Genomic DNA, 18,588 nt, shown 5'->3' on the forward strand with positions numbered 1-18,588 from the left:
AAAAGTCTCAGCCAAGAACTAGGAAGGATAGAGAGAAAATTATGTTTTCTCCCCTTCAGTTTCTGGTGACCCAGATGAGACCCACTGGGATGCCCTACTTGCTCTGGAGCCTGAAGATGGGATCCTGGGTAAACTGGCAGAAGCCAGTGGAGGATAAAAATTCTTACCAAAGTCAGCTCTCCCAGATCGCTCTGTAGTGCCCAGTCAAGAGAGGAGGGTAAAATTTCTTATCCTTTCCTTCCCAGTTCAGATTAGCAGGAGTAAAACACTTGTAAAAATCAGTTCTTTGGATTGTTTCTCATCCTGTTCTGCAGATTTGGGCTTCCACCTAGGATCATTTCTCTTAGGTGTGAACAACTTCTTTTAATATCTCTTGCACTGAGGATGTGGTGGTGACAATTCTCTCATCTTTGCCTGAAATTTTTCTTCTGCCTTCATTTTTGACAGATGTTGTCATTGGATATAGAATACCAGGTTGACAGTGTCATTCCATCTTCTTCTGGCTTTCACTGTTTCTAATGAATTCAGCTGTCACTATTGTTGTTATTCCCATGAATGTAATGTATTCATCCTCTAGATGCTTCTAAGATTTTCTTTTTTTCTTTGGTTTCCATTAGTTTCATTATGATGTGCCTTGGTGTGGTCTTCTTTGTATTAATCCTGTTTGGGGTTTGCTGAACTTCTTGGATCTGTGGTTTGATATCTTTAATCAACTTTGATAAATTACTGTCTATTATCTCTTAAGGTATTCTTCTGCCCTATTCTCTCTCTCTTCTCCTTTTAGGACTCTAATTGCATTTCTCAGAATCTATTCTTTATTTCTTCCTTTCTTTATCTCTTTTTCCTCTTGTGATTTTTATTTTTAATTCTTGTTTATTTCTGTGCTTCAGTTTGGATAATTACTATTGACCTGTCTTCATAGTCACTGATTCTTTCTTGGGCTGTGTCCAGTCTGCTGTTAAATCCATTCAGTGGATTTTTCATTTCCAGTATTGTATCTTTCAATTCTAAAACTTCTATTTGGTTCTTTTCTAGAGTTTCCATTTTTCTTTTAATTTTCTATCTCTTCATCCATTGTCTTGTTTTACCTCTAAATTTATTCTTTAACATATTTTAAAGTCCTTGTCTGCTAATTCCAACATCTGGGTCATTCATGGATCTGCTTTTATTAACAGTGTGTTCCTGTTTCACATAGCTAGTAATTTGGATTGTATGCTGAGCATTGTGGATAACATGTAAAAATTCCAGATATATTATCTTCCTCTAAAGAATGTTGAGTTTTGTTCTTGCAGAGAGTTAAATTAGTGACTGATCACCTTTGAACATATCAAGGCATGGTTTTCAACTTTGTTAGAATGGGTTTTCCACTACACCTCATAGAGTCTCATTGTATACAAGCACAGTTTAGAATTTGGCCAAGGATCTGAGGATCCTCTGTGCAGATTTCTGTGCCTCCTTCTGTGTGGCTCCTTCCCCCTCTGTGCCTTGTCCTGCAAGTCCCAAATACCCTAGCATCCTTGAACTCTGATCTCCATTTCCTACAGTTAACAAGACTGCTGCTTTCTATTTGAACTATACATCCTCACTCAGCAGTTTGTAAAGTGCTCCTTTCCAAAGAAAGCCATGGTGAGATTTTATCTCAAGTACTTCCTTTCTCTCAAGGATTGCAGCTCTGTGCTGCACTGCCCAATTCCTGCAAACAATTGGTATATATATACTGTTTACTTTTAGAGTTGTTTATGATGAGGGAGGGATAATCCTTTGGGGCTGGCCATGAAGACTTTTACAACTTTTTATTAGATTATATATATATGTATATATATATATATATGATTTCTGGGTTTTGAGTCATGCTTAGAAAGGACTTCCCTAACAAGAGATGGTTTAAAAAGTTTCTTCTAGTACTTTTACTGTTTAATTTTTTATGTTTAAGTCATCTACTCATTCAGAATTTATTTTGGTGGAAGGAATAAGGTAGAGAGACCTAACAATTTTTATCCCAGACGCTACCCAGTTGTTCTAATACCAATAGCTAGAGAGTGCCCCCTCTCCACTGATTTGAAATAAAGTCTTATTTATATACTAAATTTTTGAATGTATTATGTGTATTTGACTTTTTCTTCTGTGCCACTGATTTGTTATACATATGTATACATATACATGCATAGATATTTGTTGGTATGAAATTGTTTTAATTACTGTAGTATAATCTGATTTAGTATCTATTAGGGTTAGTTTTACTTCATTATTCTTCTTTTCAGAAATTTTCTGGTTGTTGTTTAAAATTTCATAAACTTAATTTTTTTATAAATTTATTTATTTTTGGCTGCGTTGGGTCTTCGTTGCTGCGCACTGGCTTTCTCTAGTTGTGGAGAGTGGGGGCTACTCTTTGTTGTGGTGCGTGGGCTTCTCATTGCTGTGACTTCTCTTGTTGCGGAGCACAGGCTCTAGGTGCGCGGGCTTCAGTAGTTGCAGCATGAAGGCTCAGTAGTTGTGGCTCATGGGCTCTAGAGCACAGGCTCAGTAGCTGTGGCACACGGGCTTAGTTGCTCCGCAGCATGTGGGATCTTCCCAGACCAGGGCTCGTACCCATGTCCCCTGCATTGGCAGGTGGATTCTCAACCACTGTGCCACCAGGGAAGCCCAAAAATTTCATAAACTTTAGAATCAGCTTGTCTAGTTTAAAAAATATGCATGAACGTATACACACACATGCACGTATATCCCTGTGGGGTATTTTTATTGAGATCATGTTATTTGTATGTTAAATTTATGAGGTTAATTTTTTTCCTCAATTCTTTTTTTTTGAGAAGTTACTTTTATAATGGCTTTATTTTTATACTACAAAAATCACTCATTTTAAGTATACATTTCAATGATGTTTAGTGAATTTAGAGTTGTGCTGCCATCTTTACATATTTTAGAACATTTCCATCACCCAAGAAGATTCCCTGGGCCCATTTGCAGCCACTTACTCTACCCACATCCTCAGGCAACAACAACCTGTTTTCTCTTTCTGTCTAATTTCCTTTTCTGGACATTTCATATAAATGGAATCATACAATATGTGGTCTTTTGCATCTATCTTTCACTTAGCACCATGTTTTTAAGATTCATCTCTGTTCCTTTTTATTGCTGAGTGGCATCCTGTAGTATGAACATACTGCAATTTGTTTATTCATTTAACAGCTGATGGGTGTTTGTGCACAAGTCTTTGTGTGAGTGTACGTTTTCATTTCTCTTGAATAGATACCTAGGAGTGGAATCGTTGAGCCATATGGTAAATTTATGTTTAACTTTTAAGAAATTGCTAGTTTCCCAGGGTGGCCACACCATCTTACATTCCCACAAGCATGCGTGAGACCTCCAGTCCCACACACTCCCTAACGCTTGGTATTGATAGTTACATCTTTGTAGTGTTGAACCTTTCTAGATCATATGAACATAGAACATATGCAGTACAGCTTTCTTTGCATTTGTAGCATTTTACATCCCTCGCAGCTTTTAATAGATTTCTTCACATAGATTGTACACATCTTTGTGCATTTATTTCTGGGAGGTTTATGGGGAGGAGTGCTGTTGTAAGTGGGATATAGTCTTCTGTTAACTTTTCCAGCTGCTTGCTGTTTGTACATAGGAAAGCTAGTTGTTTTGGTAGGTTACTTCTCTATCTGACCCCTTAGAGAAATCTCTCACTGCCTGCCATATTTTTGGTTGCTTCTCTTGGATTTTCCAGAGTAAACATAATTATTTCACCTCTTTCTTTCTCCTTAAATTGCTTATTTTTTCTCTTGCCTACTTTCATCAGTTAGAAACTTCCAAACAAAGTAGTGGTGCAGGGCATTCCTTAGTTCCAGAGTCTCATGGAAACTTGTTGCTTCCAGCCATCACAAATGATGCTGATTTTTGGCTTGATGTGTGTGCGTTTGTTTGTGTGTGTAATTTTATCACGTTAATGAAGTATCCCTTTTCTGATTCTGTGAAAGATTTTCTAATAAATGGGTAAATATTGTCAAATGCCATTTAACATCTTTTACAATCATGATTTTTCTTCTCTAATATATTAATATAAAGTGAATTAAAAGATGACCTAATATCAAACTGTCCTTGTCATACTGTACAAGTCTCACTTGGTTCTGGTGATTTTTCCCTTTTGATGTTCCTGTGGATTTTATTTGCTAATCTTTTATTTTGGACTTTTGCACTGATTTTTACATAAATGAAATTGGCCCGTGGCTTTCCTTTGTTGTGCTATAGTTGTTGGCTTTTGGCATCAATGTTCTACAGGTTCCTGATCAAGAATTTGGAAGTGTTTCTTCTTCTTCTAGGCCCTGGAGCAGTTTAAATAGCATTGGAGTTAGCATTTAAATTGGCTGACTTCACCTGGGAAACTATCCCTGCCTGAGATCAGGCTCTCTTCCTCACCGCCACCACCACGGGGGCTTGGGAGATGGTGGTAGTTTCTTCTGGTCTAGTTAGATACTTTCTGTTTTGGTACTTGTGGGTACTTCTTTTCCCCCTAGAAAGTATCCATTTCCTCGTAAGTTTTCAAATTTTTTTGCATAGAGAGTCAGCCTTGATTGTCCCCTTCTCGTCTTGATTAGCTCCACACCCCCCCACCCCCAGTAAAACAACTTTTGGATTGACTTAAGGTCAGCATTTTTCTGTTCATTTATTAATTTGTGAAAACTTTTACATTCAGGAAATGCACACATGCTTCCAAGGAGAATTACACTAAGACACACATCACATCCCAGACCCCCTGGGGCAGCAGGAACTCACTGGAAAGCATCTTTGTTAGACAGTCAAGCGTCTTGCTCCTCTCCGGGCAGCTCAATTCCAAATTTACTGGCCCAGAGAGCTTCAGCGTGACCTCATTTCCACCCACTCCTTCCCTGTCTTTGAAAATAATTGAAAAGCGAGGTTAGGTAATAAAAGCTGACTCAGTTTTTCGTAAGATGTGGGTTGACTGGGTCACTTTCCTCCTCACTTGACAAGGGTCAACATGAACGGTTTTTCCTCTTCCACTTCTGTTGTAAAACTCAGGCTCACACTTAAACAATGGCCACCCTTTAATTTGGTCATAACCCCAACACATGGCAAGAATGGGACTGGTGGTGGTGAAGGGGAGCAGAACATGTCACCCCAGAATATGCCACTTCGGTGTAATGGTTATTTTGAGCTGAAGGCAGTTGAGAAGAAGCAGATATAAGAAAAGCTCTGCCCTCCCCTTATTTGCCTAAAAGCAGGACATAATATGTAAATGTGTCTCCCCTCCTCTCTCTACCAGAGGGACAGAGGTTAATTACTGGAGACAACACTAGAACCTTGTCTGCACAGAGTAATCTACATAACAAATCCTGCCAAAAACTAGCCTTTCTCTACCCCTAGTTCACCATATATTTACCCTCCCACCACAATTTACTGCCCATAGAAGCTCCAAGTCCTTTTCCTTTACCTGGTCACTTTTCTAAAAATGTATTGTTCTTTTGTTACAATGCTACATAAGCCCAAGTGCTAACCACTCCTTTGAGCTACTAATCTCTGAATGCTCCCATGTGCATGCCTGATGCAGGTGCTAATAAACTTCTGTTTCTATCTGTCTTTGCTCAGCCTCATTTACAGGGCCCCAGCCAATGGACCTAAGATGGGAAGAGAGAAAAGCAATTTTTCCCTTCCTTACAGAAGTTTCTGCCAGCAAATGGCTTGCATGTTATTTTCCCTGAAACTAGAACTCCACCTTCAAGTAGGAAAGGGTATTTGCTTCCTCACCAAGCTGCCTCTACCTCCTTCCTCCTCCTCCTCCTCCTCATTCACTGCTGTGTCTACCTTCGCACACCCTCTAGGCTTCTGTCCCTATAAACATGCACTGGTCATTGCTCCCCAGCCCCTCAATTTCAGAAAAAAAATCCTTCGAGCCTCTTATTTCCTTCCTTCCTTTAAAAAAAATTGTAGTAAAATACATATAACATTTACCATTTTAAACATTTTTAAGTGGATAATTCAGTGGCATTAAATACATTGACGGTGTTGTGCAACCATCACCACCATCCATCTCCAGAACATTTTGGTCTTCCCCAACTGACACTCTATATTCATTAAACCCTAAGTCCCCCTTCCCCCTCTCCCCTGCCCTGGCAACCCTCACCTACCTTCTGTCTCTAAGAGTTTGACTAGGAACCTCAGATAAGTGGAATTCTATGATGTTTGTCCTTTTATGTCTGGCTTACTTCACTTAGCATAATGTCCTCAAAGTTCATCCATGTTGTAAGATAAACCAGAATTTTCTTCCTTTTTAAGGCTGAATAATATTCCATTGCATGGAGAGACCACTTTTTTATTTTTTAAGTTTTTATTCTATATTGGAGTATAGTTGATTTACAATGCTGTGTTAGTTTCAGGTGTACAGCAACGTGATTTAGTTATACATATATCTTTTCTTTTTCAGATTCTTTTCCCATATAGGTTATTACAGAGTATTGAGTAGAGTTCCCTATGCTATACAGTAGGTCCTTTTTGATTATCTATTCTATATATACTAGTATGTATATGTTAATCCCAACCTTCTAATTTATCCCTCTGCCCCACCTTTCCCCTTTGGTAACCAAAAGTTGTTTTTTGTTGTTGTTTTTTAATTTATTTATTTTATTATTTATTTTTGGCTGTGTTGGGTCTTCGTTTCTGTGCGAGGGCTTTCTCTAGTTGTGGCAAGCGGGGGCCCCTCTTCATCGCGGTGCGCGGGCCTCTCACTATCGTGGCCTCTCTTGTTGCGGAGCACAGGCTCCAGACGCGCAGGCTCAGTAGTTGTGGCTCATGGGCCTGATTGCTCCGCGGCATGTGGGATCTTCCCAGACCAGGGCTCAAACCCGTGTCCCCTGCGTTAGCAGGCAGATTCTCAACCACTGTGCCACCAGGGAAGCCCTGTTTTTTTGTTTCCTAAGTCTGTGAGTCTGTTTCTGTTTTGTAAATAAGTTCATTTGTATCATTTTTTTAGATTCTGCATATAAGTGTTATCATATGATATTTGTCTTTCTCTGCCTGACTTACTTCACTTAGTGTGATAATCTCTAGGTCCATCCATGTTGCTGCAAATGGCATTATTTTGTTCTTTTTATGGCTCAATAATCCATTTGTGTGTGTGCGTGCGTGTGTGTGTGTGTATACCACATCTTCTTTATCCATTCATCTGTTGATGGACATTTAGGTTGCTTCCATGTCTTGGCTATTGTAAATAGTGCTGCAATGAACATTGGGGTGCATGTATCTTGGTTTTCTCCAGATATATGCCCAGGAGTAGGATTGCTGGATCATATGGCAACTCTATTTTTAGTTTTTTGAGGCACCTCCATACTATTCTCCATAGTGGCTGTACCAATTTACATTCCTACCAACAGTGTAGGAGGGTCCCCTTTTCTCCACACCCTCTCCAGCATTTATTGTTGGTAGACTTTTTGATGATGGCCATTCTGACCAGTGTGAGGTGGTACTTCATTGTAGTTTTGATTTGCATTTCTCTAATAATTAGCATTGTTGAGCATCTTTTCATGTGCTTTTAGGCCATCTGTATGTCTCTTTGGAGAAATGTCTATTTGGATCTTCTGCCCGTTTTTTTTTTAATTTTATAGTTACTTTATTTATTTATTTATTTATTTTTGGCTGTGTTGGGTCTTCGGTTCGTGCGAGGGCTTTCTCTAGTTGCGGCAAGCGGGGGCCACTCCTCATTGCGGTGCGGGGACCGCTCTTCATCGCGGTGCGCGGGCCTTTCACTATCGCGGCCCCTCCCGTTGCGGGGCACAGGCTCCAGACGCGCAGGCTCAGTAGTTGTGGCTCACAGGCCCAGCTGCTCCGCGGCATGTGGGATCTTCCCAGACCAGGGCTCGAACCCGTGTCCCCTGCACTAGCAGGCAGATTCTCAACCACTGCGCCACCAGGGAAGCCCTCTGCCCATTTTTTGATTGGGTTGTTTGGTTTTTTTTTTATATTGAGCTGCACGAGATGTTTGTATATTTTGGAGATTAATCCCTTGTTGGTTGCTTCGTCTGCAAATATTTTCTCCCATTCTGTGGGTTGTCTTTTTGTTTTGTTTATGGTTTCCTTTGCTATGCAAAAGCTTTTAAGTTTAATTAGGTCCCTTTTGTTTATTTTTGCTTTTATTTTCATTACTCTAAGAGGTGGATCCCAAAAGATATTGCTATGATTTATGTCAAAGAGTGTTCTGCCTATGTTTTCCTCTAAGAGTTTTATAGTGTCCGGTCTTACATGTAGGTCTTTAATCCATTTTGAGTTTATTTTTGTGTATGGTGTTATAGAATGTTCTAATTTCATTCTTTTACATGTAGCTGTCCAGTTTTCCCAGCACCACTTACTGAAGAGACTGTCTTTTCTCCATTGTATATTCTTGCCTCCTTTGTCATAGATTAATTGACCATAGGTGTGTGGGTTTATTTCTGGGCTTTCTATCCTGTTCCATTGATCTATATTTCTGTTTTTGTACCAGTACCATAGTGTTTTGATTACTGTAGCTTTGTAGTATAGTCTGAAGTCAGGGAGCCTGATTCCTCTAGTTCCATTTTTATTTCTCAAGATTGCCTTGGCTATTCCAGGTCTTTTGTGTTTCCATACAAATTTTTAAGATTTTTTTGTTCTAGATCTGTAAAAAAAAAAAAAAATGCCATTGGTAATTTGATAGGGATTGCATCGAATTTGCTGATTACCTTGGGTAGTATAGTCATTTTGACAATATTGATTCTTCCAATCCAAGAACATGGTGTATCTTTCCATCTGTTTGTGTCATCTTCGATTTCTTTCATCAGTGTCTTATAGTTTTCTGAGTACTGGTCTTTTGCCTCCTTAGATAGGTTTATTCCTAGGTGTTTTTTTTTTTGACGCAATGGTAAATAGGATTGTTTCCTTAATTTCTCTTTCCGATCTTTTGTTGTTAGTGTATAGAAATGGAACAGATATCTATGTATTAATTTTGTATCCTGCAACTTTACCGAATTCATTGATGAGCTCTAGTACTTTTCTGGTAGCTTCTTTAGCATTTTCTATGTATAGTATCATGTCCTCTGCAAACAGTGACAGTTTTACTTCTTTTCCAATTCAGATTCCTTTTATTTCTTTTTCTTTTCTGATTGCTGTGGCTAGGACTTCCAAAACTATGTTGAATAAAAGTGGTGAGAGTGGACGTCCTTGTCTTGTTCCTGATCTTAGAGGAAATGCTTTCAGCTTTTCACTGTTGAATATGATGTTAGCTGTGGGTTTGCCATATATGGCCTTTATTATGTTGACGTATGTTCCCTCTATGCCCACTTTCTGGAGAGTTTTTATCATAAATGAGTATTGAATGTTGTCAAAAGCTTTTTCTGCATCTACTGAGATGATTATATGGTTTTTACTTTTCAATTTGTTAAGTGGTGTATCACACTGACTGACTTGCGGATATTGAAAAATCCTTGTATCCCTGGGATAAATCCCACTTGATTATGGTGTATGATCCTTTCAATGTATTGTTGGATTTGATTTGCTAGTATTTTGCTGAGGATTTTTGCAACTATGTTCATCAGTGATATTGGCCTGTAATTTCTTTTTTTGTGGTGGTATCCTTGTCTGGTTTTGGTATCAGGGTGGCTTCACAGAATGAGTTTGGAAGTGTTCCTTCCTCTGCAATTTTTTGAAATAGTTTCAGAAGGATAGGTGTTAACTCTTCTCTAAATGTTTGATAGAATTCACCTGTGAAGCTATCTGGTCCAGGACTTTTGTTCATTGGGAGTTTTTAAATTACAGTTTCAATTTCAGTGCTTCTGATTGGTCTATTCATATTTTCTATTTCTTCATGGTTCAGTTTTGGGAGATTGTACCTTTCTAAGAATTTGTCCATTTCTTCTACATTGTCCATTTTATTGGCATATAGTTGCTCATGATCCTTTGTATTTCTGTGATGTCCATTGTTAACTTCTTCTTTTTCATTTCCAATTTTATTGATTTGAGCCCTCTTCCTTTGTTCTTGATGAGCCTGGCTAAAGGTTTATCAATTTTGTTTATCTTTTCAAAGAACCAGCTTTTAGTTTCATTGATCTTTTCTATTGCTTTCTTTGTCTCTATTTCCTTTATTTCTACTCTGAACTTTATGATTTCTTTCGTTCTGCTAACTTTTGGGTTTTGTTTGTTCTTTCTCTAGTTGCTTTGGGTTTAAGTTTAGGTTGTTTGAGATTTTTCTTGTTTCCTAAGGTAAGATTGTAGTGCTATAAACTTCCCTCTTAGAACTGATTTTCCTGTGTCCCATAGGTTTTGGATCATTGTGTTTTCATTTTCATTTGTCTCTAAGTATTTTTTGGTTTCCCTTTTGATTTTTTTCAGTGATCCGTTGGTTGTTTAGTAGCATACTGTTTAGCCTCCACGTGTTTCTGTTTTTTACAGCTTTTTTTCTTGTAGTTGGTTTCTAATCTCATAATGTTATGAGAGAGACCACTTTTTTTGTTTGTTTGTTTGTTTGTTTTGTTTTTATTTTTATTGGGCTATAGGGGATGGGTTGGGAAATATCTCTGTAAGTTATGCCCTACTAGGGAAACGTCCATTCTAATTTTCCTGGGAGAGCTTTCGGAGCTTTTTCTTTTTCTTGGAGCTGCTGCTTTTGCTGGCAGCAGCCTCTTCAGGTCCACTGCTGAGAGGCTCCTCCTTGGAAGAGAATTTCCTCTTTTTCTTGGGGACCCTCTTGTTTCCTGACTCTTCAGGGGAGAGACCACTTTTTTAATCCATTCATTCATTGATGGACACTTGGGTTGCTTTTTTCCTTCTTCCCTCCTTCCCTCCTTTTTTTTAAAAAATTTATTTATTTTATCCATTCATTTTTGGCTGCATTGGGTCTTCCTTGCACGCGTGCTTTCTCTAGTTGCGGTGAGCAGAGGCTACTCTTCATTGCGGTGCACGGGCTTCTCATTACGGTGGCTTCTCTTGTTGCGGAGCGCGGGCTTCAGTAGTTGTGGCTTGCGGGCTGTAGAGCGCAGGCTCAGTAGTTGTGGCACACTGGTTTAGTTGCTCCGTGGCATGTGGGATCTTCCCAGACCAGGGCTTGAACCCATGTCCCCTGCATTGGCAGGCAGATTCTTAACCACTGAGCCACCAGGGAAGCCCCCTCCTTACTTTTTAATTTTTAAAAACTCTCTGGGACAAGAAGCATCATAATAATTATAAAGGAAATTTTAAAAGAAAAATAATCAGCTACAGTGTCCTGCCCTTCTTATATGAACTGTTTTCATTTTCCTCTATTCCCTACCAACTTTTGTCCATATGCAGTCACTATTAGTGCAGATTTTTATGCTGTCTTGTCTTCTGCTTTACTTGGAGGCTAATCTTTTTTCATGTTAATACATTGCCTCATGCTGAACTTTTTGACAGATGAGTTCAAGATAATGTTTGCAACTAATACAACTTTAAAAAATCATTTCCCTGTTGGCTGTTTTTAATTTTCCATTATTTTGAGTAATGAAATTATTTTGAAATCTTTTGGAATCATTTATGTCTTCCTTCCCTCCCTCGTTTTGGATAAAGGCCCAGGAGTGGGCTTATTAGGTCAAAGGAACGAATGGTTTTAAGACTTTCAAAATATGCTACTGAGGTTGTACTAATTGAAACTGCCGTTTACAGAATTTGAGGGGATGCGTTTTGCTGACAGCCTCACCAGTTCTGGGTATCATTATTTATATATCTATTTTGCAATAGATTGTTATAATTACTATTTTCATTCACATTTGATTACCAGTAAAATTAAATTTTCTGCCTAATGTTTACCCCTCAGTTGTGTTTTTCTACTTTTGAATTGCCTTCTCCCACCCTTTACCAAGTTATCTCATGGCGAGTCAATTTCAAAGAAATTTATCTGTACCTGCTCTTTGTTTGCTATAGGTATTTTTAATGGAATCCTTCCCCCTCTGTTTTTCTTTAAATGCCGTACATGTGCATGCACACCCACCCACACACCCCAAATTGCCAAGTGTTGATCTTAAGTCAGCCTGGAGAAGGGAGAACTGCTCTCCCTCCTGGGGCCCCCACTGTGCCCAGCCCACTGCTGGGTTCCTGGTAAGCATGTGAGGGACAGAGCCGGGAGGCAGGCTGGGAAGTCTGCAGTTTCCTTTCTGGGCCAGAAATCGCTGCGCCGTTGCACAGATTTAGAAACCTACAGGTGGTTGCAAACTGTAGGCGCATCTATCTCCGGCCTGCTCAGGCCCCTGCATTCCAGAGTTTTCTCTTCCGTTGTCTCCTTCCCTCCTCCAGAGCCAAGTTCCCAGCAACAAGGCCTAGCACAGCACTTCAGACAGTTGTGGGTGCATTTCTGCTCGGGTGTCACATGGCTTATGGGCTGTTTTGATGCATATTAGGAAAGAATGAACAAGCACTACACATTATGGCTTGGGACAAGGCTAAAGTTAATTTGACTCTTTCTTAAAGTAAATGGCAGACTACAGGCACACCTCAGAGATATGGGGTTCAGTTCCAGACCGCTGCAATAAAGCAAGTCACGTGAATTTTTTGGTTTCCCACTGCGTCTAAGTTATGTTTATACTATACTGTAGTCTATTAAGTGTGCAATAGCATTGCTTCTAAAAAAAACAATGTACATACTTTAATTAAACCATACCACATATTATAATAATGAAAACGTCTGAAATAGTGTGAGAATTACCAAAATGTGACACAGACACGAAGTGAGCAATGCTCTGTGAAAAATGGCACTGATAGATTTCCTCGACGCAGGGTTGCCACAAACGTTCAATTTGTAAAAACAAAAACAAAAACGCAACATCTGCAAAGTGCAATAAAACAAGGTATGCCTATAGATGGCACAATGCTGTTGAGAAAGTAGAAGGCAGATGGTTGTTGTTGGGCAGCTTTGGGGATCAGCGCCAGCCTGGCCCTCTGCTAGTTGTGTGACCTTGGGTACATCCCCTGGGCTCTCTGAGCCTGCTGCTTCTATTACATGGGGATCGCCCACTCCTCATTGGGTTATAAAGTCTGAGAGAAGAGCAAACGTCTTTCAAAGAGCAGTGCCTGCACTCTGGGATCGGCTGGTTGTAACCATGGCAACATGGCACCTGCTCAATCAATCACGACAGCCCTCCCCTCCCCCTTCCCTCCAGAGTGTGGGAATGAGCAGGACCGGCTCCCCGATTCCCATTCACTCCTAAAAACTCTAAAACTCTCTAGAGCTCCTTCTTCTAAACTTCACTGAGCATCTGCTGTGTGCCAGGCATTTACGTGTGGGGAGGCCAGGGACAGTCTGGCGTCTGGCCCTCTGGTGGCCCCGTGCCTCATGGCTGACGCTTCACCCTTTGCCCTGGACTCTGGACTTGGTGTAGAGAGGGCCCTGGGGACCCCCTACTGGTGGGCAGGTTTCACAGCCACCCAACACCCCCCCACCCCCAATCTCTCCAGTGCATGGCTGACCCCAGCAATCTAATGGACATGTTCTTGGAATCCGCCTGCTTTATTTTTTCAGTTGAAAACTCAAGGGAAAAGCCTCCCCCCAAAGAAAGTGAATGACTTTTGGGGCTGTACTCTTGGGGTCTGAGTGCACAGAGCACACGCCTGTGGAAACCAGCCCCCTGGAGCATTCAATCTTAGAGTCAGGCTCTACCCCAAAGAGGGAAGCACCCAACCAGGCTTGTGGTTAAGGGATTTGGGACCATCAGTTTCCCCTCATGGAACCTCATGCCTCAGGGGAGACCCTGAAGAGGGCAGGGGAAGCCAATCCCAAGCTAGGAGACCCGGGGCAGCCTGGCTCATACAGCAGAGGCTTCCGAAACAGCAGCCGGCGAGTGACTAAATATCTCAGGCAGAACAGTTGCTGGAGTGGCGTCCGCCCTCCAGAGCTGAGCCCAGCGGGCCAGGCTGCCTCCTGGAATTACAGGGCAGGTGTTGAGGGAGGTGGAGCCTTATCCAGACCAGTGTGGGCTCTACTGCCCCCAGAAGCACTCTGAAATCAATGCCTAACAGCCCTTCTTTCCTGGATCTGTATCCTTCCTAGTCTTCTCTGAGCTTCTTGGCATTTCGTTCTGCTTGTTCCGCCCCAGACAGGAATCTTGACCTTGCTGATGAGATGGGATTGTGGTAGAAGGAGAGGGAGTCTGAAATCTTTGGCAGCCTGGTGCTGGCTCAGGCAAAACCTCAAACTGCAACGAAAAAAGAAGAGAAGAGGAGTAAGGCTTTGCTGTAGGCCCAGAGGACAGGGAGCTCCCTCTGTTTCCTGGAAGCAAGCTGAGGGCCCCTGTTATAGCCCCTGGCATGCTGTAGGCCCAGCAGGGTCAGGCCTCGAGTGGCCCTCATTAAAAGGACATCTCCCCCTTTGGAAGAGCAGTGGGTATGGTTAGATGGTTCCCTGCACTTGTGAGACGTGCCCTCACCCCCACCCCAGGAGTTCCCGGCCTGGGAGAGGGCTGAACCCCAGCACGTGATGCTTTGGGAGCATGGAGGGTGCACCCAAAGTTGGGGGTAGAGGGGAGTTCAGGGGCTGAGTCCTGATGAAGAGAGGGTATCCAGGTCATGAAAGCAGCAGGGACATTCAGATGTTTCCAGAACATTTGGTGACATCTGAATGACTTCTCTGCACTTTCAGAAGGAGCCAGCCTTACCCCTTGGATATCCAGCTCACACTGAAGCAGGAACCTCTTCAACTTAGGAGTCACAGACCCAGGAAGACCCTTGGCACCTCTCTGGGCAAGGCACACTATCAGCAGGTGAGGTTTTTTTTGTTTTTTTTAAAATTTATTAATTTTTGGCCGTGTTGGGTCTTCGTTGCTATGCGCGGGCTTTCTCTAGTTACATCGAGCGGGGGCTACTCTTTGTTGCGGTGAGAGGGGTTCTCATTGCAGTGGCTTCTCTTTGTTGCGGAGCACGGGCTCTAGGTGCACGGGCTTCAGTAGTTGTGGCACACAGGCTTCAGTAGTTGTGGCTCGCGGGCTTAGTTGCTCCGTGGCATGTGAGATCTTCCCAGACCAGGGCTCGAACCCATGTCCCCTGCATTGGCAGGCAGATACTTAACCACTGTGCCACCAGGGAAGTCCCAGCAGGTGAGTTTTAATCTCTGTACTTCATTTCTTTTTCTGGTCTTACTGAGTGTGATGGGGTCATCAATACAATACGTAATAGAAGCAGAGAGAAAGAGTGTCTATCTCCTTGCAGACATTAAAGGGACTGCTTCTGATGTTTCTCCATCAACTGTGATGTTAAAGGCTGGATACCAAATACCTCAAGTTACCAGGTTAAGGAAGGTCCCTCCTAGCCCTCATTTGCTAAGAGAATTTTTAAAAAAGAAAATATGAGCATTAGACAATCTTATTAAATGCCTTTTCTGTCATCTGTTGATAATATCTTTGGTTCTTTCCAGATATGATATTATATTTTTAAAAATTCCTAGTTCCCTGCCAAAAATTTTTTTTAACATCTTTATTGGAGTATAATTGCTTTACAATGGTGTGTTAGTTTCTGCTTTATAACAAAGTGAATCAGCTATACATATACATATATCCCCATATCTCTTCCCTCTTGCATCTCCCTCCCTCCCACCCTCCCTATCCCACCCCTCTAGGTGGTCACAAAGCACTGAGCTGATCTCTCTGTGCTATGCGGCTGCTTCCCACTAGCTATCTGTTTTACATTTGGTAGTGTATATATGTCCATGCCACTCTCTTTGTCCTAGCTTACCCTTCCCCCTCCCCGTGTCCTCAAGTCCATTCTCTAGTAGGTCTACGTCTTTATTCCCATCCTGCCCCTAGGTTCTTCATGACTTTTTTTTTTTTTTTTTTTTGATTCCATATATATGTGTTAGCATACGGTATTTGTTTTTCTCTTTCTGACTTACTTCACTCTGTATGACAGACTCTAGGTCCATCCACCTCACTACAAATAACTCAATTTCATTTCCTTTTATGGTTCCTTTTGGTTTCATTTTATATTCCATATATACAATGGAATATTAAATATTCCTTTAATATTCCATTGTATATATGTGCCACATCTTCTTTATCCATTCATCTGTCGATGGACACGTAGGTTGCTTCCATCTCTTGGCTATTGTAAATAGTGCTGCAGTGAACACTGTGGTACATGTCTCTTTTTGAATTATGGTTTTCTCAGGGTATATGCCCAGTAGTGGGTTGCTGGGTCATATGGTAGTTCTATTTTTAGTGTTTTAAGTAACCTCCATACTGTTCTCCATAGTGGCTGTATCAATTTACATTCCCACCAACAGTGCAAGAGGGTTGCCTTTTCTCCACACTCTCTCCAGCATTTATTGTTTGTAGATTTTTTGATGATCGCCATTCTGACTGGTGTGAGGTGATATCTCATTGTAGTTTTGATTTGCATTTCTCTAATGATTAATGATGTTGAGCATTCTTTCATGTGTTTGTTGGCAATCTGTGTATCTTCTTTGGAGAAATGTCTATTTAGGTCTTCTTCCCAATTTTGGATTGAGTTGTTTGTTTTTTTGATATTGAGCTGCATGAGCTGCTTGTAATCCCTGCCAAAATTTACGGTCTGTGTTGGATAAACCCATTTCTGAATTACTGTGGGTTTGTGTCTATTGTCTGACTATGCTGGTTCTTGCTCTTAGAATTTTGTCTCCTTAAGTGTGTTCGTTTTTTATAATTACAGCGGTTATAAGTTCAGTGTTTAGAGTTGTATCACCATGCCTAGCATATGAAGTAGGTGCTCAGTAAAAATTTTTTAATTAAAAAATTCTTAGTTGTGGCAAAATATACATAACAAAAAAATTGACCATCTTAATAAGTGCACAGGTCAGTAGTGTTAAGTACTTTCACTTTGTTGTGCAACCATCACCACCATCCATTCTCCAGAACGCTTTTCATCTTGCAAAACTGAAACTCTGTCCCCATTAAACAACTCCTATTATCCTCTTAGACCAGCCCATGGCAACCATCATTCTGTGTTCTGTCTCTCTGAATTTGACAACTTTAGGTACCTCATAGAAGGGGAATCATACAGCATTGGTCTTTTTGTGACTGGCTTATTTCACTTAGCATAATGTTCTCAAAGTTCATTCATGTTGTAGCTTGTGTCAGAATTTCCTTTTTAAGGCTGAATGATATTCCATTGTATGTATATACATATTTTGCTTATCTATTCAATTGCTGATGGTCACCTGGGTTGCTTATAACTTTTGGCTGTTGTGAATAATGATGCTATGATGGGTGTATAAATATCTTTGAGATCCTGCTTTCAATTCTTTTGGGGTATATACCCAGAAGTGGAATGACTGGATCATATGGTAATTTTATTTTTAATTTTTTTGAGGAACTGCCATGCTGTTTTCCATATTGGCTACACCATTTTACATTGCCACCAACAGTGCATGATGGTTCCAATTTCTTCACATCCTTGCTAACACTATTTTCTAATTTTTTGATAGTAGCCACCCTAATGGGTGTGAGTTTATATATCATTGTGGTTTTGATTCACATTTCCCTAATGATTGGTGATACCGAGCATCTTCTCATATACTTGTTGGTCATTTGTATATCTTCTTTGGAGGAATGTCTATTCAAGTCCTTTGACCAATTTTTTTTTTTTTTAATCAGAGTATAGTTGCTTTACAATATTGTGTTTGTTTATACTTTACAGCAAAGTGAATCAGCTATATGTATACATATATCCCCTCTTTTTTGGATTTCCTTCTCATTTAGGTCACCACAGAGCACTGAGTAGAGTTCCCTGTACTATACAGTAGGTTCTCATTAGTTATCTATTTTATACATAGTATCAATAGTGTATATATGTCAGTCCCAATCTCCCAATTCATCCCCCCGCTTCCCCCTTGGTATCCATACATTTGTTCTCTACGTCTGTGCCTCTGTTTCTGCTTTGTAAATAAGATTGTCTGTACCAATTTTTTCAGATTCCACATATATGCGTTAATATATGATATATTTTTTTTTTTTAATTTTTATTTATTTATTTATTTTATTTATGGCTGTGTTGGGTCTTCGTTTCTGTGCGAGGGCTTTCTCTAGTTGTGGCAAGCGGGGGCCACTCTTCATTGCGGTGCGCTGGCCTCTCACTGTCGCGGCCTCTCTTGCCGTGGAGTACAGGCTCCAGAAGCGCAGGCTCCAGAAGCGCAGGCTCAGTAATTGTGGCTCACGGGCCTAGCTGCTCTGCGGCATGTGGGATCTTCCCAGACCAAGGCTCGAACCAGTGTCCCCTGCATTGGCAGGCAGATTCTCAACCACTGCGCCACCAGGGAAGCCCAATATATGATATTTGCTTTTCTCTTTCTGACTTACTTCACTCTGTATGATAGTCTTTAGGTCCATCCATGTTTCTACAAATGACCCAATTTCATTCCTTTTTATGGCTGAATAATATTCCATGTTATATATGTACCACATCTTCTTTATCCATTCCTGTTGAGGGACATTTAGGTTGCTTCCATGTCCTGGCTATTGTAAACAGTGCTGCAGTGAACACTGGGGTGCATGCATCTTTTTGAATTATGGTTTTCTCTGGGTATATGCCCAGTAGTGGGATTGCTGGGTCATATGGGAGTTCTATTTTTAGTTTTTTGAGGCACCTCCA

The 18,588-nt window shown here is 40.8% G+C and overlaps 1 protein-coding gene across 1 annotated transcript in view; it reads right to left on the reverse strand.

Moving 5' to 3' along the window:
- Nucleotides 1-14,057: 14,057 nt before the first annotated feature.
- Nucleotides 14,058-18,588, reverse strand: part of LOC118881644 — a 155,835-nt gene continuing 151,304 nt past the window's right edge. Inside the window, exon 68 of the mRNA XM_036826771.1 lies at nt 14,058-14,168. Coding sequence (XP_036682666.1) covers nt 14,164-14,168 — 5 coding nt within the window. The 3' untranslated portion in view covers nt 14,058-14,163. The remainder of the gene's footprint in view (nt 14,169-18,588) is intronic.

Source organism: Balaenoptera musculus, chromosome 15 (genome assembly GCF_009873245.2).
Source record: "Balaenoptera musculus isolate JJ_BM4_2016_0621 chromosome 15, mBalMus1.pri.v3, whole genome shotgun sequence".
Lineage (NCBI taxonomy): Eukaryota > Metazoa > Chordata > Mammalia > Artiodactyla > Balaenopteridae > Balaenoptera > Balaenoptera musculus.